Below are 26,358 nucleotides of genomic sequence, written 5' to 3' on the forward strand. Positions count from 1 at the left end.
TTTACAATCTAATAACTCTCAGCAACTTCCATTTTATATAACAAAACATGTAAAACCAACAATATGTTTTTCTAGCTTTGACTTGTTCTCTTCTCTTGGAAGTATGGGACCAAAAGTCATTTATGATTAAAGGAATTTGAGAGATTCCAGTTGGAATATGAACTACCAGTGTAGGTGAACACATCTTAAATTCTACCCAATGCAGGACTCACAAAATTGGACTTATGTTCCTGGTGTTGACAGCCAGCGAGCATGCATGTTGCATTCTGGAATAGTTGCAATTTTCTGGTCATCTTTTAAGGTGAGCTTCATATAAACCACATAGTAGTCTAAGTGGTAATGAAAGTGAGGTACAATAAATAGGTCCTCTTGCATAAGGTAAGGTTGCAATGGTTATCAATACACTTAACTTTAAATTTCAATTTAAAAAAGTACTTAAGGTTTTGCAGAAGCAATATTATGCAATGAAAGAATTTTGAATTTTTGTAAGAAAACCACTGCAAAATTGTATAGAGCAATAGAAACAAGGAACTAGCACAATCTCTTTTATTAGTGCAATATGTAGTTTAAAAATATATTCAAGAAACTATTTATTAAAACATTCATACATGCAACATTTACAGAAACTCCAATCTTTATTCCAATTCTTATGGTTCAAGACGATGCACATCTTTTCTTTGTCTTTTTAAGGCACAGATTATGGCTATCATTTATGTTAAATGAACATAATAATAAAATGAGTAATAAAATGAGAAATGGACTATAGGAAAACTAGTTAAGTAAACTAAATTTACTCATCAAGCTAAAATAGAAAAAAAATAACTCTTGTACGTGATCATAATTCAAAGTACAATATAGAATATTTTAAGAGATTGGGATGGGGACTTTTAATATATTAAGCCTAATTTATATTATTATTTTTCCTTTTAGGAGCTAGTATTAAATTGCTGTAACACAATACTAATTCTTTGGCTCTTTATAATATAGTAAAACAAAAAGAAGTGTGCAAGTTGAAATTTAAAGAGTTGACAATACTCAATTGGTCTGTCTTCTATGGATGTATAAACTTTCCAAATCATATTTATTTTTAATCAAAGCATATTTTGGAGATGTATTTTGCTAAAATCACTTTAGCACCACAAATCTAACTTTAAAAAGTTACATTTGATTACAATCTTGTTAGGTTTGTTCTATTCAAGACATTAGTATCAGGATCCACATAAGAAAATGAAAGTACATGGAACAATTCAACAGAAGAGGACTATGCCAAATATTTCTGAACAAAACGTTCAAATGCATCATATATGGCTTGCCTAAAAGAAAAAAAAAAGAAAATTAATTGCACTAATATCATTTAGAAAATGATTTCTATAAAGCTTTATTATTTTAAAAATTCAACTTGAATGCTGAAACTATAAACTATAACTTCATGGTTCATTATCAGAGTTTCATGGACAAATTATAATTCTACTTGCAAAATGGTTTATGCACTTTAATATTAAGTACCCAAGTGAGTCTTTCCCCTGAAACTAACTGTAGAATGTCATAAAACATTTCCTATGGTCAATTGATGATGCTTGACTGTGCTGTTAGACATTTGACATGGACTCTTTTCAAGCAGATACATCTCTGATTGTCTCCCAGAGTTTTTAAAGAATCTTTCCAAATACATTAGAAGCTCTGCCACTGTTGAATCCATCGAGAGATCTGATATGGAAATATATCTGAAGTGATGACTCAAGGGGTCATGAATTATCTAGTAGAAACTAAAACCTAAAAGTTCATTTTCAATTATATCTCCTTTTACACCCTATTGATCCTTGGGGATATCTTACTTTCTGCATAATGACTTACAGATTGCCAGTTCATGGGAATGGAAGGCGGCTTTTTGTTTATGGCATGTACTTTGTAGCATCAAAAGTCTCTACACATATCTGTATAAAGTATTTTTAAAAGTATAGTAATGTTATTACTGTACAATTAGAGCTATCAATGCTCTGTGGAGTTTATTTTGTAATGAATTGTGCTAAATTGATTTTGAATGTTTAAATAAGCAGTATACAAATAATTTAAATGATTTAAGCAGCAGCTAGACTTGATTTTCAGTGCTTACTCTGAATTACTAACCTGAACAATCCTTGTTTGAAGAGATAAGCACTAACATGACCTCCATTCAAGTATCGGACTTCACATCCTGGCCAAATTTCTTGAAGGCTACGCACTCCGGTTCTTGGAATATAGGCATCTTCCTTAGCTTGGACAACTATGATCAGTGTGGGGTCAACTGGAACTGAGAACAATTTATTTGAAGAAAAATTTATTAACTTTAGATTTAATATAACGTTAGAAATGTTTGTTGCATTACAAAATAATTCAATGAACACTCAAATACACCAACAGGTGGCAATATAATCTTAATAACTACATAAATAAAGTTTAAGATTTGTATAGAGTAGTATTAGAAAGTGTGAATCAGAAAAGATTCTAACACTAAAATTACTTAAATTAAACCAGTTTTCCTCCTAATGCAGAAATAAGTCTTTATATTCCATAAAGAATGGGGCCAATAGTGAAGTTGAATAAGCAGAGACCCTACAAACTGCCTAATCTATTCAATTATAATTTCACATGCAATATTAATTATATTACATTTATGTAATAATTAAATATAATCAAGCATAAATCAAATATAGTTTTGAGGTTGTCCTATCTCGTTTTTGAAGTATGGTACACATGTCATTCAAATGCCATGTTGTAGAAAAAAATGTGCTACATCATTTCCATACACTGTAAAATCATTTGCATAGTTCTGTTAACATTTTGCTACTCAAATCTGAAAGCAAAACATTGGTGATCTCAGCTTTGCATCAGCGGAACTAATAGGCCCTAACTTCACTTTCAGGGATATTATCCACTCAGTATTGTCTTTCCCCAAACTCTGCCTTTGTGTTTTCAAATCTTCCAAATGGCTTAATTATTTAATAAAATTGCAAAGCTGAAATTCATCCTACATTTAATCTTATTTAGAAGAAATCTAAATTGTGGCCAAAGCCTAGTATATATAAAAACTAAGTATGCTCTGGTTTTTTCTTCAGACTATATCAATGTAAAATGTACATAACTATAATTACTTTATATTTTGCATTGTAATGCAGATTACTATATTATATAGTTAGCAGTTCATAGAAACTCAATTTATATATATATATATGTGTGTGTGTGTGTTGTATTTGTGCTGATAAATAAATAAAGGGAGACTAATATATATATATATATGTATGTATGTATGTATGTATGTATGTATGTATGTATGTATGTATTTGTGTTACAACCCCTGGTATGCCCAAATATGGGAGGGAGCTCACTCCTCCCTCTTTCTGTCATTCGGCTCATCACAGAAAACCATCCAGACAGAAACCCATATTTTTATTTTTAATGTTGCCTTTTTATATTTGTGTTGTATTTGTGCTGATAAATAAATAAAGGGAGACTAGTATGGATCCATTTCAAGCTATTTAGCTCTCATCAGCTAGCCATACCCTTACTGGGATTCGAACCAGGGCTGTATTGCATATTAGGCCGATGTAATTGCCACTAAGCCACAGGCTCTCTTCCCAGTTCAAATCCCAGTAAGGGTATGGCTAGCTGATGAGAGCTAAATAGCTTGAAATGGATCCATACTAGTCTCCCTTTATTTATTTATCAGCACAAATACAACACACACACACACACACACACACACATATATGTCACGTACACTGGTGTGTAGAAAGATGTCTACTTTTGCTAGAAATAAATATGAAGAGCATAAGAGCAAATTCAAATGTAGAAGCTGTATACATATGGAAAAGACAACAGAAAAAAAGTGTAATAAAAATTATGAACAGTGCTCAGAGATTGAGAATTATTAAATAGGATTATAAATTAATAACATAAAAATCTGAAATACTCTAGAATTAGCATGTACCTGAAAAGTTAGCAACATGGGTACATTCATCCATTACTCCTTTCATAAATCGTAATGATTCCCTTTGTAAACTGTCATTTTTTCCACTTATCAGGTGTTCATTGGAAAAGCTAGCACTATTGGTGCTGGTTGAAAATGTCTGGTTTATGCACTGCATTTTGGGTACATCTTGCACCAACAATCCTTCCGTTGAAGAGCTTAGATTGTTTATATTAAGGCAGTGACCCACTTCTGAAGAAGGAACTTTGTTTCCGATATCTAGGTGCAGAATACCAGAGTCGAGATCTAGACAACTCAAGCTGTCCACACTGTTTGGAGAATTTTTAACAAAGTCTTGTCCCATCTTGAATGAATCTGTCTGAATAGAAATATTTATTAAATTGAAGCACTTTGGTATATTTTTCAATGTCCTCTTTTCAATCAAACCTGTATCTTGATGTTTTAAAATATGTAAAAACAAATTGATCTCTTGAATTAGATAATTCTATATGAGGTTTTTTGTATTTTAACTGAACACATGCCCAAAAGTGTACTATATGGATATTTATTTATTAAATTTGTAGCTTACATTTTTATTTTGAAATAAAACTCAAAGCATATTTTAAAAAAAAAGAAATATGAGCATTAATGTTCTCCTATTCGTTCTAGTCTTCTTACTTTTATTAAAAACAATTTACTTTCTATTGTGAATGACCTATCAAAATATATAAACATAAAACAATACCATAAAATTACTGATAATGATAAATTGCTATCATTCTAATATATATGGAAATGTCCCCATACTGCCAATCTATTTGATTACCTCTTAAAATAAACTGAAGAAAAAGAAGCCATCAGAAGCTTTGCTACAGATTAATGGATTTGAGACACAACGCTGAAGCATTCTCCCAGTCATATATTATAAGAAATGTTGGTAACTCATATCAGTCATTTAGTTTTTTCTAAACGTATTGAGAATATGTGGTGATAAATTTTCAAATACACATCTGCCTGCTGAAAGGGATTCATGTATTGATAACTTTGTAACTGGATTAACATTCATGTTCTGAGTGTGGGATTGCCTTTGCAGATGTTTTGGAAATTGGCTGGCCCAGAAGGCAGCAATCAGACTACTAGCCAAAATATTTCCTCCCATCCCACCCCCTCTATCAGAAAAGAACTGAGAATTTTCAAGTGGTTTTCTCCTACACCATTTTAATGTGCAAATTACTCGCTTTAGTATTTATTTTACTAAAGAGATTCCAAAGGTTTAACAATTTCAATAATGTACACAGAAATCATATTTGGTATGATAATTCAATTTCTGTTTTCTAAATAGTTATTCTATAAAAATATATAGTTTCTCTTTTCTAAATTAAAAAAAATTGTAGCTAAACATCTCAGAGATTTTCAAGGATTAAGAAAACCTATTTGGATGGTTGTTACACATAACTGAAAAAGAATTTCTCAGAAGATTAATACAAAAATTGTGTTATAATAACATTTTGTTAAATTTTTTTATCTACTATAGCATTAAAACAGGTCCCAGAAATTGGAATGGAGTTACAGTTACAAAATTAAACTGCTCTCAGAAATTGTATAGCAGTTACCATTAAAAAATAATTTATACTCACTCCACAATATTCAAGCATTTGAATTATTTCTTCTTCATAAACACTCTGAGTATAATATTGTTTCTCTAGTTCCCGCCAATTCACTGCCTTGCTCAATACACCCTGAAATTAAAGGATTATATATTATACGCACTATTTAAGAACCAGTTTTAATTACACCAGGGTTTTACTTGTTAAATTCCATCACTCTGAAAATGTTTTTCTGGATTCAATAACAAAGAAAAGGGTCAATAGTTCATGTGATTTCTAAGCAACAAATCCATTTAAAATGAAGGATTTGGGCAGGGATTTTAAACATTTTTAAAAAGATCAAAGCTTTTGTGAAATGGTGTCAAAATAACAAGAAAAGGGAACTTATTTCTATGTTATAATTAAAAGAATATTGTAGATTATTTTTTTGTCGTAACAAAGCACTGATAATATTTAAGGTTTAAGCACATGGACCTTATACATTAGGATGTGCAAAACCTTTGAAAAAAGGACTTAGCAACACATAGTAATATATATCATGCATCTTTTTGCAACAGTAAAGCAACCTAGATAAACAAATTGCCTGGGTGGACATGCAATGGAGTCAGGTTGTAGCAGTTTTAAAGTATCTATTATTCTAAAAAAAATATGGTTACTTTACTATTTCAAGGTGAAATATTTTCAAAGGATTTACATAATGATATACCAACTAAGAATGTAATACCGTAGTAAAAACACCAGAGGCTGTAGACCAGGACAGACAAGGAACTAATGGTAATGGTTTAGGCCAATTAGATACTGCTAATGATGCCATCTGTAAAAAAAAAGAAAACAGGGTAATTTTTTCCATGAGTACAAATCAAAATATGCAATGTTTTTCATAAATTGATAAAATTGCCATATAATTCATTTTTCAATTTCAGATAACCATATCTCATATAAAGCCAAGCAATAGGATGTGAACAGCATTGATATTAATAGATATAGAAGATGCTATTTGAAAGTATATGAAATAAAGTACATATTATAAAACTATTGAAGTAGTTTGTATTCCTCAAATGTACAAAGGTTTACATTTGCTTTCTAAATACCCTTACTAAATGAGTTCCATATGAAAGTTTATATAAAATCACACATGAATGTAATTCCATTTAAATTTAGAACATTGTATGATGCATTTATTTTAGGGATAGTTAGATAAGCTGAATAAGGCTACCCTATGTAATGTTCACATCTCAGCAAGACAGTTATCATTGGCCTAGTTGAAAATTTAATTTGTGTTTCCTTGATAAAGACTAATGCTGTATAAATTACATTCACTTTAATTTGAAAAATTATATTAAAAGATACTAATTATGAATCTATCCTTCCCATGTCAAACTCAATTTTTTTCTTGCTAATACATAAAACAATAGTCCTTACAGGCTCTGGAAGTAGAACTGCAAATGAGCCATAAAAATAGTTTTTTAAAAAGATATAATGTTCTTTACCTCTTAACTGCTTTGTTTAGAATTAGTCTACAAAACACTCCAGTCCTCACACATTTCTCAATATGTGGTGTTACAATCAAGTTTTAGGCATCAAGCTGGATATTTCCGATTTAGTGTAATATGACACGAAAGAACCTAAGTACAATTAGGAATTAAGTTCCCCCTGAGTGAAGATCAGCTTCTGGTGATAATATATAAACATATATGTTACCCTTTCACTTTTTTTTTTACAATACAAAAGTGATTTTAAATAGTCTTTTTTTTTTTTGCAATTTTCCAATGTAGTCTATAGTCTGGAATTTCTAAGTAATTTCCATTCTAGTACTAGTTGGATTTGATTTTTTTTTTTTTGTGATCAGATAAGTTCAGCTGGGTGCTACCATCTACTTCAATTAAATTATTATCAATTAAACACTGAAGCTTACGTGTCCTCCCATTGATATGCCAGTCATCCCGAGAGGTCCATATCCTTCTTTTTCCAACCAATGCAAAAGAGTTGCTGATTCTAGAACAAGAGCTCCTCCCATCACAAATAGGTCAGACACATTTTTTAGACAGGATCTTCTTTCCTCCCAAGGAAAGAAAAGTAACCTTACTTGTTTGAGGAAATATATTAACAGCAAATTCAAACAGGTTAAAAGACAATGTGCTAAAAATGCCTGTAGAAAGCTAACAGACTATGGTTTATTCAAGTGAAATGACCTTGCTATCTATTATTTAGTTGCAAATAACTGAAGAACTTTTAAATGCTGCTGTGAAATACCCATGGATTGTTATCTGTTTTTTTTACTCACATTTGGTAAAAAGGAATCAGTTAAAGCAATAATCTAGACCAGTGGTTCCCAAACCTTTTCAGTAAACCGCCCCCTTGGTGCTACAAACTGATCCTCAGTGCTCCCCACCACCCAGTGGTGCAATTCAATTTTTTTTAACTACCAGTTCTGTGGGCGTGGCTTGGTGGGCATGGCTGGGGGATCATGTGACTGGGAGGTTTGCACAACAGAAGGAAGATAGTAACAGTAAAATTCAAAACTTTAACAATTAATTGCACATTTATTCAAAATCCAATTTAAAAACCTTTTTAGTTAATGTTAATTCAATAAAATTGTTGAACATGATCTGGTTTTTCTTTGAAGATGTTTTGCTTCTCATCCAAGAAGCATCTTCAAAGAAAAACCAGAAAGTCCAGTTGCCTCTTGAAAAAGCACCATTGGGATTCTGAAGCATGATGAGATGACCAATTAAATAAAGTTTCATTTTACAAAGTCATTGTGGACACATTGTTTGCATTAGTGTAATTAAGAAAGCATCAACATTTGCTTGAATTTTTTTATAAAAAAAATTCACTAAAGAACCATGGGGATGGAAAGTGAAATATAGACAATGGAGTCCAATCCCCTTCCTCAACACATTGGAAGCAAAGAATAACTCTAGCAAAATGTAGCCTTTTACCACTTTGGGGAATCATTTCCTTTTTAAAATTATTATTATTATTATTTTTATTTTTCCCAATACAAGTCATGCATAGGGTCATCCACACGTACATTACATTTTCCAAACTTTTAACTTACATATTTGTGATTTCTTATAACTTCTTTAAGCTGAACATTTTTAGTACAAATCAACGCATTGATATATCACTAATGCAGTTTCCTATCTCTTCCATTGATATAATTAACACCTTTTCATAAGTTCAGTTGTCTCTCTCTCACCTCTCTTCCTCTCTCTTCTCCTTCTCTCTCTTTCTCCTTTCCTCTCTTCCTCTTTCCCTTCCCCCTTTCTCTCCCTATCTCCTTCCCACTCTCATTTCTTACTCTCCTCTCTCTCCATCTTTCTCCCTCTCACTTTCTTTCACTCTCCTCCCCTCACTTCTTTCCTCGTTCACTCACTTCCTTCCTCCTTTTCTTCCTCTCTCTCTGACTTCCTCCCTTTCTCTCTCCTTCTTTCTCTTCCTCTCTTCTGCCTCCCTCCCTCCCTCCCCTTCTCCTCCTTGTGAAAAAAGAAATAGTTTAGAAAAAAAGAAAAACTTTTCCCCCTCCTCCTCGCTGCTCTGTTGCCCCCTGCCCTGGATTTTAAACTGAATGCTAGGCTCAGCTTTGCAAGGGAGAGACCAGACGGAGGGAAATAGCTTGGGAAAATAATAGATACCTTGGCTGGGGCGTGGGGGAGGTAGCTAGAATAGAAGCAAAGGAAGACTCACTGGGCAGAGATCTGCTGGGCTGTGTGGTTGAGATAAGCAAGGGAACCAGGCCGGAAGTGCTCAGCTGACTGGAGGCCAACAGAGCCATAGGCAGAATTGCGCCCTGCGAGGGGGCCACCTCCAGCACTCCTCTGCCACCTCCCTTGCCTCTTAGCACCCCCCTGCTGTCCCCGCTTGCCTCTTAGCGCCCCCCGAGGGCAGTACTGCCCACTTTGAGAACCACTGATCTAGACCAGTGATGGCGAACCTATGGCACGGGTGCCACAGGTGGCACGCGGAGCCATGTCAGGGCACGCGAGGCGCTGCCCTGTCAGCTGGCCAGCGCGCATGCGCACGCTGGCCAGCTGAAGACTTTGGAACGCTTAAAACGACCCTCCGAGCAAACTGGAAGTGACTTCCGGTTTGCTTGGAGGGTCGTTTTGAGCGCTGCGAAGGTGTCAGGGAAGCCTCTGGATGGTCCCTTAAGCCTCCGGAGGGCCTCCGGGGGGCGGGCGGGGGAGACTCTTTTCGCCCTCCCCAGGCTCCTATAAAGCCTCTGGAGCCTGGGGAGGGCAAAAAAAGCATGTAAAAATGGGGGGGGGGGTGTCGCGCCTGTAGTGCACGCATACGCACTGGGGGGTTGCGCATTGCATTATGGGTGCGGCACGCCTGCACACGATCCCCCTGCGCTCCCCCCATTTGTGGCACGCGAGCCAAAAAAGGTTCGCCATCGCTGATCTAGACCATTCAATACAATAAGTCACTTAAACAAGATCTCAAAACAATATAATTGCTGTTGATGGATAATAAAAGTGTGTTTTTTTCACTTAGATAAAGAAAAAATATACTGTATTGACATAGTACCTGTGCATGCCAAAAGAAAACACTGTGGACTTTAACCACATATAAGCCATATAGTATTAATGTACTACGATTTTGAACAACTTGTCATGTTTTCACAGGTAAATTACTATCTTTTCTAAGCAACAGTATAGCATGTTTGTTTTCTATAGGAACAATAAGTTTAACTGTACCTATTCTAGGTTCTAATAGTGGATAGATTTGGAGTCTGAACAAAATCCAGCATTGTAGAGGAAAGCACAGAAATAATAATTCTTGCAGGTCTGTTTAGAAATTGATTATTTTTGAATTTCTCTGTTACCAGTTTATTCAGCAGGAACAGAAAGGAAATCATATCAAGAACTATCATTTTTAATATTTACTCTGAAATATAGGACCCACACATTTGAATCATATCATATTTAGTTGCTGAGAATAAGTAAATTTAGGACAATATACTAAAGCAGAATCAGTGTCTGTAATACTGGAATACCGGTCGGATTTGAAGAATCACAGATTAAATATTCTGGCAAAAAATACTCAAAGTTAAAATGTTTCCTCAAATTATTTCATAGTCAAGCTTCAATAATGTGTGGTCACTGAATGGATAAATTGCAATATTTGCATTGTCTATTACAATGTCTTGAAATGCTTTTCTGTAACATGATCATATTTTATGCATTAGAATAAAATACATTAGAATTAAAGTTATTTCTACACACTGATAAAAGCTATTATTATAATTATGTAATCATAATACTTACAACTGATCCTTAGGTTTTCTGTACCCATGTACAGATAGATGCAAGTTAAAGAAAATATTGTGAAATATTTTGAAAAATTCTTTAACATCTCTACTTATTACTTTAAATCAAATAAACCTCTTGTTAAAATAGTTAAAGTACATTTAGTTAATGCAGTGATTGCTAACTCACTAGAACATTTAATTTCCTTAATTTACACCTTTAAAAAATGAATGTGGGGATTTGCCATAAGGGTGAGCTGCAAAATGTCAATGCAAGACTCTCAAACTCCAGGTACTACTATATTCAGTGAATTTACAAACTGCTTATCTAGCTCAAAATCAAACAGATTTATGTTTTACACATTTTGATGCAATTCTTCTATTTACTATATTGATATCTGAGTTCAATGTCACTGGATAACACTTTCTCTCCCTTCTTTATTCAAAGGTATACTCAAACTACTCAAATAAAAAGGATATAATAGGGGTTTTCTAACAATAATGAAGCCATGCAGGCCTCTTTGATCATTGGACGGGCCATTAAAGTTCGTCGTCTCCAAAAGTACTAAAAATACAGTTAAATAAAGTGAAATTAAATAATACCACTATTGCAATACTGAGAAACCATTATTGAACAACACTGAAGCTTACATGGTCTCCAGTGCCTGCTAAATGAATACAAACAGGTTTGTACTTGCTCTTCCATCTCTTTGGTACTATAAATTGAAACCTACCAAAAGAAAGAAAATAATGAAAAATGATTTAAATGAATTAGAGAATTCTCATATACCTTGCACAATGTCACTATATTTAGTCCATTACTTATTTAGTTCTATAATTTTAACTTATAATATATGTTTATTCTTACCTTGCAGTAATTGATTCTGATGGCATGATATCAGGAACATAATGTGCCAAAGGAGAAATAAAGTGTCCATCAAGGATCTTGCAGTCTGATTGTTCCTCAACCTATACACAGCATTATATTTTTACAGTCAATATCGAAGTTTTCATGTAAAAATAAAAGCTCTGCTAAACAGAAGTAAACTGTTCACAAAAGCTATGTTAGTTTATAACTAGAGGTAAGCAGGCTCTCAGATATTAAAATACATTATAACTCATTAAGGTACTGTAAACCAACTAAACCACATTCTGATGGTATACTACTTTAACTCATAATATGAATCCTGTCAGTGTTATTTTATGTCAATTTTTCTCACCCTTTCATAGGCAAATCCCATGTCCACCAATTTAGAAGCAGGAAAAATCTTTCTGGCTTTAGTGGTGATTGAGCTCAAGTTGATAAAGCATTTTGTTAGTTTGGGTGGGGGCAAGAGAAATTTGGAGAGAAAGGAAATGATTCTGCTTTCAAAATGTAATTTAGGAAATTTTTGAAAGTAGAAACATTTAATAAGATGTACATTCATAATCATCCTAACTAATGAATGAAGGAGGTTATAACAATGGAATAATTTCAATCCAGAGTAATCCATGGTAATAGAAAGACAGCAGTCATAAACACTACTGGTTTGGGAGCAATCATACTTTGTACAAAAGCATAGACTGCTGTTGGTAACTTCATCAAATCACTGAGGTAAGCAAATATAAATAAAAGCTTTTTATCATAGTTGGCTTTAAAATAGTTTAAATACTGTTTTATAATAAAAACAATAACCATAGTGAGTAAAGAACTCATAATCACATTTTCACTTATGTTCAGCTGTTTCTTAAAACTATATCACCTCAGAACTACTCTAGCATATTTTAGTTTTCCAAAATTTGTAACTTTGCAAAGATTTGCTAAGCTTAAAGAATGAATTTTATGTAGAAGATTAATACTTTTCCAAGTTTCTACTAGAGAATTCCCATAGTAGCATAATCGTCCATACTACTAGACACCAGGTTCTTTAAATTATTTTTATAAGCCATTGTTTCTTCTGAATAACCTAATGAGAAATTTATGTTCACATTGTTTGGGTGCCCATAAGTCAGAGTTGACTCTAGTGATGACTGATTTGCCTGTGAGCTTGCCTGTGTCTTGCAATTATTACTGGCTTCCCCAATGACTTTGCCTGTTGGAAACTGGCAAGAAGTTGCAAGAAGGTCCTTGCTTAATAACCTGCCTGTTGCCTTAACATTAGCAACAGCAATCCTATCAGTTCCTGTTGCCAAACAATAAAGTCATGTGACATGGTACCTTAACCACCTCACCTAGTGACAGAAATGTTGCTTCCAATTACCACTGTTAACTAAGAACTACCTGTCCCAATATTAATCTGTACACATAGCAAATATATTATGTTAATCTGATACCATTTTAAAATTAATTTCCAGCAAAGTCTTGTCCATCTGGGGCACTTCCCATGAGACGGAAAAAATGTAAGGTAGGATAAACTAGAAATGACTGTAGTGAAATTGATAAATCTAGATTGGTAACAATGTATATCTTATCAAATACAAGGTTTCTTTTTATCAACCCTCAATAGTTCTGTTTTGAAAAGGTGGTTATGAATAATCAGTCCATGCATATTGATTCATTTTAGTACCTTATTAATGTGCACAGGATAGTCCCTTGGAATAAGGTTCTGACATTTTTCCCTGTTTCCAATAATCTTTCTGAATTCAAATATTCTGTTAAAATAAGAATTAGTTGCAGATATTAAGAACAAAAAAACCTCCATATGATAAAGATGTAATTAAAACAGTAATTTCAATTGTCTGTAACAGGTCTAGTATTACTTTTATTTCACACACACACCCTGTTACTTTTAATGAACTCTACTATGGGAAGTTCGTCAATTTTCACATTTTTGCTCAACTATATTGTTCTTACAAATAATATAATTGCACTGTTTGCCTTAACTGATTTAGATGGAAAGATCAAATATTTACCTTTAAAAAACTGTTTATAACCTACCTTTTTAAGTCTTCTGGTCTTCCCCATCCTTGAATGAAAAGTTTAGTGAGAAGTAGACGCCTATATAAGACATCTAGCTTGCTCACACCCATTAGCAAAACACATCTAGGAAAAATATATAAATACTCATATCAATAAAAGTATACTGATTTGAAACTGTATACTTCGACAACAAAAAAAGTTAATAGTAAATTATGAAAGAAAATTATATATCCAAGAAAGGGTTGCATCAGTTTTGGGGAGTTGTCAAAGAGGCTAACTCCTCATCGGGTATCATTAGTTCTAAAACTGCTTTAGGCAAGGGAGCCACCTGGGAAACTGATCAATCACACCTTTTCAATCTTAGGAAAAAGAGATTGGCAAACCATTTCAAAAAATGTTGCCAAAATAGAAGGAGCGTGACCCTGTATTTACAAGAGTTACTCATGAACTATGGAAATAATAACAGTACAAGAAATGAATTAGGTAGAATTAAAAGCATTTATATTTTGTGACTTTTTGGCAACACATTTTTCTGCAGTTACAGCATTAAAATATTCAGTTAAAAATGAATCCCCCTAAACCAATATATGGAACTACCTGTTAAGCAAATGGGAACAAACTTTAATTCCCATAGTGGTTTAATCATGCAGAGTAGGATTACATAAACAAACATCAACCTCTGAATATTGAAAAGCTGTAGGAAGCAACATGTCATAATTCTCTCCAGTAATAGTGTCAATTCAAAAATTGTGCAGTGGAGATGTAAGATATAATTATTCAACCTGTAGAATGATGACAGAATGCAAGCCTTCCCCTTATAGCAGTGGTTCCCAAAGTGGGTGGTACTGCCCCCCCCGGGGGGCAGTGGGATGACTTAGGGGGGCGCTAAGAGGCAAGGGGCGGCAGCAGGGGGGCGCTAAGAGGCAAGGGAGGTGGCAGAGGAGTGCTGGAGGTGGCCCCCTTGCAGGGCACAATTCTGCCTGTGGCTCTGTTGGACGCCAGTCAGCTGAGCACTTCCGGCTTGGTTCCCTCGCTCATCTCAACCACACAGCCCAGCAGATCTCTGCCAGGTGAGTCTTCCTTTGCTTCTATTCTAGCTAGGTCCCCCACGCCCCAGCCAAGGTATCTATTATTTTCCCAAGCTATTTCCCTCTGTCTGGTCTCTCCCTTGCAGAGCTGAGCCTAGCATTCAGTTTAAAATTCAGGGCAGGGGGCAACAGAGCAGCCAGGAGGAGGGAAAAAAGGTTTTCTTTTTTGCCAAGCTATTTCTTTTTTCACAAGGAGAGGAGGAGAGAGAGAGGGAGGGAGGAAGGCAGAGGGAGGGAAAGAGGAGAGAGGAAGTCAGAGAGAGAGAGGAAGAAAAGGAGGAAGGAAGTGAGAGGGGAAGAGGAAAGAAGTGAGAGGGGAGGAGGGAGAAAGTAAGTGAGAGGGAGAAAGATGGAGAGAGAGGAGAGTAAGAGAGGTGAGAGAGAGACAACTGAACTTTACTTGTGAAAAGGTGTTAATTAGGTCAATGGAAGAGATAGGAAACTGCATTAGTGACATACAGTATATGTCAATGCGTTGATGTGTACTAAAAATGTTTAGCTTAAAGAAGTTATAAGGAATCATAAATATGTAAGTTAAAAGTGTGGAAAGTACAGTACGTGTGGATGACCCTTTGCATGAGTTGTATTGGGAAAAATAAAAAATATATAATAATAATTAAAAAAAGGAAATCATTCTCCAAAGATGTAAAAGGCTACATTTTGCTAGAGTTCATACAATCATACAATGTTCTAAATTTAAATGGAATTACATTCATGTGTGATTTTATATAAACTTTCATATGGAACTCATTTAGTAAGGATATTTAGAAAGCAAATGTAAAAAAAGTAGTAAAAAAAACTGAATTCCACCACTGGGTGGGGGGGCACTGAGGATCAGTTTGTAGCACCAAGGGGGCGGTGGACTGAAAAAGTTTGGGAATCACTGCCTTATAGTATAGATTTGTTTACTTCAGGCTGGTGTTTTCGGCTTCGTGTTTGTGTGAGTAAAGCATGGTCGGAGCTGCCGTCTTTCTATAAATCTTGGCGGGTGTGTGTGGAGTGCTGGCTTTGTTTCAGTAAGTGGATTGATTGGCTGTGTGGTTGTATCATGATTGGTAGATTGGTGCTGGCTGTGTGTCTGTTGTTGTTTTGTGTTGTAATGGCCTGGGTGGTGGTGGGGCTCGTCTGTTGACTACGGCTGGTTTCCAGATGTCTGGTAGGCGGGAGGTATTGTCACGTTTATTCATGTTGTGGGGGTGTTTCTCTATTTCAATAGCTTCCATAATTATTTTCTTGTTGAAGTGTTTAATTTTGGAGATTAATTTGGTTCCTTCAAAATTAATTTCATGTCCTGTAGCTTTAAAGTGCTGGAAAAGGGAGGAAGTTATTTACTACGTTGTGTTCTGCGATGCGTGCGTTTATTCTCCTGTTGGTTTGTCCTATGTATGTTGCAGGGCAGATTTTGCATGGTATTTCATAGACTCCTTGGTTTTCTAGCTGGATTTTGTCTTTGGGGTTTCTTAAGGTGTTGGCTATTTTTTGGTCAGTGTTGAAGGCTGTCTTGATATTGTGTTTGTAGAGAATTTTGCTGATTTTATCTGTGGTGCCTTTGATGTAAGGCATATGTATATGTACAGTATATGTATATGTATATGTATATATATATATATGTGTGTGTGTGTGTGTGTGTGTGTTTGTGTTACAACCCCTGGTATGACCAAATATGGGAGGGAGCTCACTCCTCCCTCTTTCTGTCCTTTCGGCTCATCACAGAAAACCATCCAGGCAGAAACCCATATTGTTATTTTTAATGTTGCCTTTTTATATTTGTGTTGTATTTGTGCTGATAAAATAAAGGGAGACTAGTATAGATATAGATGAGAGCTAAATAGCTCACACACACATAAATAAAAGAAGTAACAAGTCATTTTTCCACACTACTGTAATTCTTATGGTTGTTAAAGGAATAGTCATAAGTTGAGGACTACCTGTACAAACTTCCTGCCACCACTTTTAATTGTCTGATCAATTAGGACCAGTCCTTCCTAAGTTTATTTCTCTGACCTTTAAGTCCTTGAAGACTCTTCCTTCGTCAGATTGTTTCCTCTTTCTCTTAGCCACACATTCCATTATACTGAAACATTCAACTTCTAAATAGTAAATGAAGAAAACAATTTTTATTTAATTTTGGAATAGTATCTAAAGTATAAGTTATTAAACTTTAAGAACTTTACAGTTCTTAAACTACAGATAGAGTTAATAATATTTTCATTTCTTTGTTATACAGTTAGTCCTCGACTTACGACAACAATCGAACCCAACATTTCTGTTGATAGTCAAGACAGGTAAATTTCATCCCATTTTATGACCTTTTCTGCCGTTGTTAAATGAAATCATTGCAGTTGTTCACTTAGTAACACAATTGTTAAGTGGATCTGGCTTCCCCATTGTCTTTGCTTGTCAGAAGTCTGCAAAAGATGATCACATGATCATGGGACCCTACAATCATCATACATGTGAAACAGTTGCCAAGCATCCGAATTTTGATTGTGTAAGCATGGGGATGCTGCAGCAGTTGTAAGTGTAAAAAAAAAAGCCATGAGACACGTTTTTCAGTGCTGTTGTAATTTTGAACAGTCACTAAACAAATGGTTGTCAGTCAAAGACTATATGTACAACTAAAGTATACCATTTTAATGAGTGGGAGGAACTTTTGACTAAAAATAAATACTAATATAATGTTCATCTACATTTATCAGGCAAAGCAAACAATAACAAGCTACTTTATCTTTTGGTATGATGTCATTGCTTAGTTAATATTTCACTAGTGCAATTTGTTTTCTTGCAACCATTTCTTGTAAACTGAAATGGTTTACTCTTCACTGAATTTAAATAACCTTTCCCTGCTTCCAACGGAAAACTTTGGAAATCTGATGTAAAAATTAAACTTGTAACTTAATTATTTGTTTTATTACATATATAACAACAAATTAAGATTCAGTAATACAAGTAATCCTCGATTTACAATGGCAATTGAGACAGAATTTCCACTGCAAGTGGTGTGATCATAAAGCGTGACCACATCACTTAGCAATAGTAATCTTGGCAGTCTTGATTGCCACAGTTAACCAAATCCCAGTCAGTCATTAGACAAGGCAACTTCTTGTTGGCTTCCACCAAACAGGTAAATGGGTAAACCAACAGGAAGTTGCAAGTACCAGTAGTTGCTGCTGGATGGTAGTGAGTGCAAGGGAAGTGCAGCAAGGGTTGGGGAGATTGTATGAGGGTGCCTGGGCTAGACTCAGGAAAGATGCTCAGGAAGGGGTGTGTGAGGGAGATATGGTAAGGGTCAGCAAGAGTTGATGAGAGCGAGAGTCAGGGACAGCACAGAGGGGATAAGGAAGGCATAGGATTGCGACAATGTGTCGAGTATGCAGCGAAGCGAGGGAGGGTTAGGATGAGAATATCTATATATCAGGGTAAGCAAACGTCCAATATGAATAGTTCTACCCAAATTCCAGTGCATACATTCTCATGTGACCACAACACTAAGACAAAGACACTACTAAATATACACTGTATTGTGCAGCAAATGCTGTGGATATAGTATACAGTATTTTTCAGAGTATAAGATGCACCTTTTTCCTTCAAAAAAGAGGCTGAAAATCTGGGGACGTCTTATATACTGAATTTTGGGAGGCAATTTTTTGCCTCCCAAAACCCCGCCCTTCACCAAAATGGCTGTGCAGAGACTGTAGAAGGCTTTCAGAGAGTTCCTGGGGGCTGGGGAAGGCAGAAATGAGTGAAAAATAGGCTGCTTTTTGCTCAATGTTGCACACACCCCAGCCCCTAGGACTACTCTATAAGCCTCCTAAAGGCTATGGATGCATATTTTTGACAAAAAATGGGCCAGTTTTCAGGAAAAACCGGCAGTTTTTTGCTCATTTGGGGGGGGGGCACCCCCCCAGGAGCACACTGCAAGCCCTCTAAAGGCTATTCATGCCTTTTGGGGGGGGGGGGGGAAACAGGCCGTGTTGGGGGGGTTTGCAGAGTGCAAAAACTTTTTTTTAGAAAATTTGTCTCTTCAAAACCTTGGTGCATCTTATACACCGTTCCGGTGCATCTTATACTCCGAAAAATGCGGTACTTAGATTTCAATAAGGCATTTGAAAAATGAGACCACAACCTAGTCCTTGGTAAGCTAGAAAACTGTGGCATAGACAGCACCACCACCAAATGCATTAATATTAAAGGCTGACAAATTGCATTCAACATGTAGCCCTTAATGCAGGGGTGTCCAAATTTGGGAACTTTAAGACTTGTGGACTTCAACTCCCAGAATTCCCCAGCCAGCATGGCTGGCTGGGGAATTCTGGGAGTTGAAGTCCACAAGTCTTAAAGTTCCCAAGTTTGGACACCCCTGCCTTAATGAAACTACAGCTACATGGAGGGAAGTAAGCAATGGGTATCACAAGGTTCTGTTTTAGGCTCAGTACTCTTCAATATCTTCATAAACAATTTAGAATTTTTTTCCAAATTTGCTGATGACACTAAGCTGGCAGAAACAGCCAACCCTCCAGAAGATATGCTCAAGATCCAGATGGATCTCGACAGACTTGAACAATGGCCCTATCTAACAAAATGAAATGAAGAGAAAATGAAATGGAGAGAAAAGTAAGGTTTTACACTCAGAAAAAAAAGACAAATGCACAGGTACAAATTAGGTAAAGCCTGGCTCAATAGCAGTAACTCTGGGAGGAATCTTGGAGTCCTAGTAGATAGTCACCTAAATATCTATCAGCAATGTGCTGTAGTTGCCAAAACAGCCAATGCAATCCTAGGTTGCATTAACAGAGGGATAGAATCAAGATTATGTAAAGTGTTAGTACTGCTTTGTAATGCCTTGGTAAGGTCACACTCAGAATACTAAATCCAGTTTGGTCACTACAATATAAAAAAATGTTGAGACTCTAGAAAGAGCGAAGTGAAGAGCAACAAAGATGATTGGGGCAGTGGTGGGTTACCCGGTACCTGCCGGGAGCACCGGGTACCGTTCCGGTACGGTGCTCCAGAGGGCCCACCCGCGAACCCTCATTACCGGTATTTGAACTCTTTGGCGCTTCTGCACATGCGCAGGGAGCATATGGCACCTATGCGACACTCCGCCAAGCAGCTGGAGCGTTGCGGAGGCATCACGGAACGTCGCAGGAGGTAAGGACGCATGCGTGCACTATGCGTATGTGCTGCATGTGTTCATGGGGTGGACGCTGGGCCCCGTTGCACCGGGATCCGGAATCCACCACTGATTAGGGGACTGGAGACTAACATATACGAAGAAAGATTGCAGGGACTTCAGTATGTCTAGTCTAGTGAAAAGAAGGACTAGGGGAGACATGATAGCAGTGTTCCAATATCTCAGGGGTTACCACAAAGAAAAGGGAGTCAACCTATTCTCCAAAGCACCCGCAGGCAGGACAAGAAGCAATGAATGGAAACTAATCAAGGAGAGATGCAACATAGAATTAAAGAGGAATTTCCTGACTCTGAGAACAATTAACCAGTAGAACAGCTTGCCTTCAGAAGTTGTGGGTGCTTCATCACTGGAAGCTTTTAAGAAGAGACTGAACAGCCATTTGTCTGAAATGGTATATGGTCCCTTGCTTGAGCAGAGGGTTGGATTGGAAGACCTCCAAGGTCCCTTCCAACTGTTATTCTGAATATATAAAAGCAATTTGAAACATAATTAAATGTTACTGAGTTTCTTGTCTAGTGCTTGCCCTATTACTTGCAGTGCTTGTAAGGAAAGCAGTTGTAACTTTCTTGGTTGACGCTCTTCATGTATAAGACACTATTATAAGGAAGTATCGTAGTACAGAACAATATTACATTGAAAAAACAATATAGATAAAAATGATCTATACTGCCATAAGCAGTTTGATAACCACTACATAAATAATATAGCCTCAATAATCCTATACTGAAGTAGTTAATTCAATTTTTTTAAAAAGGCAAGTGAGGAATACATTGTTACAACCTTGAAAACAATGTGATAAACAATGATATTTAAAACAGGGAGAAATAAATATCATTTTTTCTATAGAAAAAAAATACATATCCAAACATTTGTATTGCAAAGTTGTCAGATAGCCGATAGTTGTAAAATGCATGTTATATAATCATATGTTTGCTCTTACCTGTCAATTTTGGTAATTCAATCCTGTTAAGTATCTTCATTGTATCTGTTGATTCAAATAATGAGACAAAATCCAAATGCTGTTCAGTGTATAACTCAGTAAATGAGACACTATGCTATCTACTAATATCAATTAGACATTCTCAGAGTAAATCTTGCAATTTTTTTAGATTTATATGCCATATTAGAACTATTAAGTTAATTTTTAAAAATGATTTCAAACAAATTTATGTAGCTTGTTTGAGTAGCATAACAAGTACCTTAGCGAATTCATTTATGGTAGTACTAGCGTATCATTACTTCATTCAAATGTAGTTCCAATGGGGAAAAATTAAAACAGTATACATAAAAAGAAGTGTCCATCTGTCCTTGTCCGTACATCATCAACCAAATCACCAACCCACTTTGGCAGGCGCCAATACCGCAAAGGGTTCAAAATCCATGAATCATTTATCGCATCCCAGGCGCGCAATCCACTCCGACTCCCTCCCCACAATTTCATGGTACGTGATGGGCTCATTCACAAGCCAAGAATACAAAAGACTGCAATCTAATTCACGGAAATGGGCACAGTAGAAATCTAACATCACTTTCAAACACCGCCTAAAAATTTACACTTTGGCCTGTTTACAGTCCATTCTTTTTCCTCAGGAAGGCTTGGGAAAGCGAATATCATGCTGGAAATAAGCCCCACTTCTCTAATGTAAAACCCGCCCTGCCGTTTTATTCGCCGTTTACTTTTTTTTTGTTTTTTGACCTCAGGTCACAGCAACCGTTTCTCACAATCACAACTTTAAGGGACCCCACAACCTCAGGCGGCGCCAGACAGGACATGCCTGTCCCCTTCGGAAGAAAGAGCGAACCTACGGGAGAATTGCCGAGGAGCACCTCTCCGCAACGCCCTTGGCTCTTCCCCTCTCTCTCGCCGCCTACCTTCACCATCCACAAAGCCAAAGCCTCCCAGTCCGACTGAATGAAAAAGGGGGTGGAGAAACACGCCGAAGGTCGCCGCTTCCCGTTCCACCTCTCGCGAGAGCCTCAACGACGGTTTTAAAAAGCGAGGGGCGGGAGGGTGGGGGCCGATTCTACCAATGGCTCGCCCGGCACGTGATCAGATTTGATCCCTCCCCCTTCTCCCCTTGCAGGCCAAGTGCCGCTGTCACATGCAGTTGTCTTGGCTCGCTTTATTGTGTTTGCTGTTTGGCCACGTGACAGTCGCCTCTCGCCTTGTCCCGGAAGAAAGCAGAGGCGAGGCTTCAGGTGCTCCCCGCCTTCGCCAGAGGGAGCATGTAGGGCGGTTGGCTCTACATTTGTCAGAGGTTGAAACTCGGAGGTTTCGAAGTTGGCCATGGCTGCTGCTGCTGCTGTTCTGGAGCCCGCCGGTGACGACTGGGAGCAGCCTCTTTTGAACGGAGACGGAGACGAAAGGTGCACAGAAGTCACCGCGCTCGGGTCTTATTTGTCAGGGGCGCCTTTTCGGTCTGAAGGAGCGGGGAGTGGGGGGGGGGGATCCACTTGGACTCCAGAAGCGATGGAGTCAAAATCCTCTGTATCTGCAACTCAAGTTATTAGATTACAATACGAGTTGCAAAATAGCTACATGAATATAAGAAACCAAAACAACTGATGGTGATACCCTAGCGGCGGTAAAATCGGTGATGCCTGTTTAATATAAATGATACAGGTATTTGTATGTATGTGTAATGTGTTTTATAAGTATTGTATATCAGATTGTGGGACATCTAGGCTAAATAAATACAGCTGTGTTAAAACAATTTAATAGATTTTTGACCTGCTGTCTGTTGCATTGTTAATAAAATATGTATGAAGAGCAGCCTTCATACATTTATTGATAAGGCACAGTAGGTGTTTTTGCATATTTTTAAAGTGTGTGTGTGTACTTGAAACAGACACTTTAATTGTTTTTAATATTTCAGGTCTGAGTTTTTAGAATATTGTATGATGGGTCTCCAACCTTGACCCCTTGAAGACTTGTGGACTTCAACTCCCAGAATGACTGGCTGAGGAATTCTGGGAGCTCAAGTCTGCAAGTCTTAAAGTTGCAAGGTTAGAGACCTCTGCCGCATGGTAATATTGAATAGTGATTGTTATGGTGTTTATTGCATAACATTGTTTGAGTGTATTAAAGTGTATATTTATTTATTTTTGTTTCCCAAAAGGGAAACTTGATTAAGATTAGGGAGTAAGACTAGCGTGGCACCTTAAATGCCTTGCAGTCCAAGCCCTCCTGTGACCCTTACCTTCCTAAAGCACAGTAGATGCCAGTGCAAAATAGAGGGGAGTTATGATTCCTGATTTTGCAAATACTTTTGTGTATATAGCCTATGGTTGTATTTATGTATTTATCTTTAATAAGTTTATATAATCACCCATCTTATAAATTGTGACTGGGTCATGATCTTGTTTTATACAGAGAATTCTTGCAAATTGCATGCCAACATTTCTTGCCCTGGCCTACATCCCTGATTGACATCAGTGTTAAAAGTCTCTTTAATTTCTTTGTTTCCTTCTGACAAAGTTATTGGCTGCTCCCTCCTTAACACACCAGAATCTCAACACCCACATTCTTCTTCCAGGTCAAAGGACCCCATATCACCTCCAGTTAATGTAACAATTTTTCTCGAATGCATTTGCCCAGCATTCAGTGCCCTCATCCCAGATACCCAGCTGCTTCCCCTCTCATGCAAACATCATACAAATCTGTCAGCTCACTTTGTTCTCAGCTGGGATAGCTGGAGGTCTAAATATGACTGGGAGAGGAACTGACATTTACATTCCAATCAGCACTATCCTCTAAATCAGTGAGTCTCAACCTTCCTAATGCTGCGACCCTTTAATACAGTTCCTCATGTGGTGGTGACCCCCAACCATAAAATTATTTTATGTTTTCCGTATTTTTTCAAAAATATGTGTTTTCCGATTGTCTTAGGCGACCCCAAAGGGGTCCCGACCCACAGGTTGAGAACTACTGCTCTAAACATTTGCTGTATCATCTTTAAACCTCTTTATGCATACATTGCTATCCCGTGTAATCCCCCACATCTTATTCTCATGTCTTTGATATTTTCTACCCAAATTTAAAATTTAGCATTTGTCCATATTGAAATTCATTCTGATATCAGATTTGTGTCCATTTCATGCTTTGTATAGCAATTGTTGAATTTGATTGTTGTAAAATAGAATGGAGCATTGCCAATATATGATGACATGCATCAGAGAATGATTTCAATCATACAAAGACAGGAATAAATGACTAAATGTAAATATAATAACATATAGTTCTAACACTTACGTTAGAATTGGTTGAAGAATGATGAATATTTGACATGTTAACATTAATCTCAATATTACAATATTGTTTATTACAGGTCTAAGGATGTTATGGAAACATTGCAACAATACAAGAGTCGGTGGAGATCCATTCGAATAATGTATCTCACAATGTTCTTCAGCAGTGTTGGTTTGTAAAATTTGCTAACCAGTCATCAGTGTTTTAATATAACTCTGTTTCTTGTTACTTCAGTGGATATTAATTAAATTATTGTATAGAAATTTCTTATATAGCAAACTGTTTTATTTAATTTGGCGGGGGGGCTCATTTGTAAGTTCAACATACTCTGTAATTTATGTACTATTTAACAAAAACAAAATAATATTAGACAATAGCATTATAAACTAGCATCAAAGGAAGAACAACTGTCACAATAAGCAAATTCGGGAACTTGTTCATAAATGTGTAGGGAACAGGTGGAATTAAGCCTGGCTGAAGTAAATGTTCACCAGCAGAATCAACCGCATGGTTCTATTTCCAGTATGTCCTGTGGTCATAGTTAGGGAGGTAATGCAACAGAGTATTTGTTGTAACATGTAGACTATGTACTTTGTAGCATATTGGAATCTCATTGGGGTAGATATTCCACTATTTTCCTCACTTAAAAAAAAAAAGGTCAGTGTTCATAAACTGTCCAATGTAGTTACCTTGACTTTTTCTTAATATTGTGGTTGTAGTAAATGGTATGAATTGTAGATTTCTGGATCATCTTGTATAATGGATGACAAATAATGAAGACTTTTGTCTTTCATTAAAAGAAACGGAATAAATGTATACAATATATTAGTGTTTTCATAATGATATAGTTCCCTATAAGCAGTTCCTCATATGCACCTACTACTGACTGAATTCCTCTTTCTTGAAGGTAGATATTTTAGGAAGATACATACAGTATTCATTTCTGTAGTTAAACTATACCGTATTTTTCGGAGTGTAAGACGCACCTTTTCCCTTCAAAAAAGAGGCTGAAAATCTGGGTGTGTCTTATACATTGAACACAGCATTTTTTGCCTCCTGAAACCCTGTCCCCTTCACCAAAATGGCTGTGCATAGCTTGTAGGAGGCTTTCAGAGAGTTCCTGGTGGCTGGGGAGGGCAGAAATGAGCAAAAAATGGGCCATTTTTTTGCTCAATTCCCGCCCCCCAGCTCCCAGGAGCACTCTATAAGCTTCCTAAAGGTTATCCATGCCCTTTTTTGGCAAAAAACGGACCCGTTTTTGCAAAAAACAGGCCGTTTTGGGGAGGTTTGCAGAGTCCAAAACTTTTTTTTTTTAATTTGCCTCTTCAAAACCATGGTACTCCAATGCATCTTATACTCCAGTGTGTCTTATACTATGAAAAATACGGTAACCAAGTGTCATTGGATAACATTTAGCTTAGTTATAGGTAGTTAATTTTCTTAGAAATATCATTAAAGTTTGCAAGACAAGGTTAAACATTACATCTAAAATTATTTGTAGTTTTTGAACTTTTTCTTTTTCCAAAGTAATTCTGTGTTTTTTGTATGGAATTCCATAATTTTATTTCTCTGAATATGACCAGTAGATGGCAAAAAAGTGCTAGAGAAAAATAACTAAAGTACTTTTTGTTGCAGGTTTCTCTATTGTCATCATGTCAATATGGCCCTATCTTCAACAGGTTTGTGAATCACCTAAATTTTTATTTGCATGATGTTAACTTAGGCATCTGTCAGTTTCAGTGGTATGATGTTGTGATTAAAGCAGCAAGCTACGGTAGAAGCTAAGATACTGTGAGTTCTGTCCTGCTCTCAGCAATAAGCAGCTGAATGACCTTGGGCCACTCCTCTTTCAACTGTAGGAAGGAAGCATTGGCAAACCATTTCAAGAAACATTACCAAGAAAACTGCAGAGACTTTTCCAGGCAGTTGCCAGGAATTAACAGTGATTTGAAGTACCAAATAATAAAGTAATGCTATGAGTTCATTCAGCCAAATGAAAAGATAATTATTTACAGAACTTAACATACAGATCATTATATTGTTTTTGTGGGGAGAATGGGCAAATAATTTGCAGTGTCCAAATTGCTGTTTTCTATTTCAAATATTGAAGAAGAAAGGCTG

General features: G+C 36.4%; 2 protein-coding genes across 9 annotated transcripts in view; one reads left to right on the top strand and one right to left on the bottom strand.

Annotated features, from left to right (window-relative positions):
- Window positions 1–530: 530 nt before the first annotated feature.
- On the bottom strand, window positions 531–21,987 carry ABHD18 (abhydrolase domain containing 18). Of its 6 annotated transcripts, none has more exons than XM_081959748.1 (15): window positions 21,861–21,987; window positions 20,929–20,973; window positions 16,799–16,884; window positions 13,725–13,829; window positions 13,354–13,438; window positions 11,676–11,776; window positions 11,459–11,537; window positions 11,286–11,372; window positions 10,827–10,852; window positions 7,469–7,607; window positions 6,278–6,367; window positions 5,584–5,685; window positions 3,968–4,325; window positions 2,128–2,290; window positions 531–1,313 (listed from the first exon to the last, which is right to left on the bottom strand). In XM_081959748.1, exons 4-15 carry the CDS (start codon window positions 13,814–13,816, stop codon window positions 1,262–1,264), a joined length of 1,374 nt encoding a protein of 457 aa, XP_081815874.1. In that variant the 5' UTR covers window positions 13,817–13,829; window positions 16,799–16,884; window positions 20,929–20,973; window positions 21,861–21,987; the 3' UTR covers window positions 531–1,261. The 6 variants fall into 6 exon arrangements, with proteins under 6 accessions (XP_081815874.1, XP_081815873.1, XP_081815872.1 ...); XM_081959747.1 differs by having other exon boundaries at window positions 21,795–21,962; XM_081959746.1 differs by having other exon boundaries at window positions 21,764–21,962.
- A 71-nt stretch (window positions 21,988–22,058) lies between these two features.
- MFSD8 (major facilitator superfamily domain containing 8) overlaps window positions 22,059–26,358 on the top strand; it is a 253,501-nt gene continuing 249,201 nt past the window's right edge. For 2 of the 3 annotated variants that reach the window (XR_014175872.1, XM_081959367.1), the window contains exons 1-3: window positions 22,059–22,355; window positions 24,317–24,408; window positions 25,873–25,916. Coding sequence is in view for 2 of the 3 variants with exons in the window: in XM_081959367.1 (XP_081815493.1) it covers window positions 22,276–22,355; window positions 24,317–24,408; window positions 25,873–25,916 (216 nt within the window). In the remaining variant the exon portion in view is untranslated. The remainder of the gene's footprint in view (window positions 22,356–24,316; window positions 24,409–25,872; window positions 25,917–26,358) is intronic. The other variant, XM_081959368.1, reaches the window with a different exon arrangement.

This window comes from Natrix helvetica (genome assembly GCF_964273705.1).
Source record: "Natrix helvetica genome assembly, chromosome: 7".
Taxonomy (NCBI): Eukaryota; Metazoa; Chordata; class Lepidosauria; order Squamata; family Natricidae; genus Natrix; species Natrix helvetica.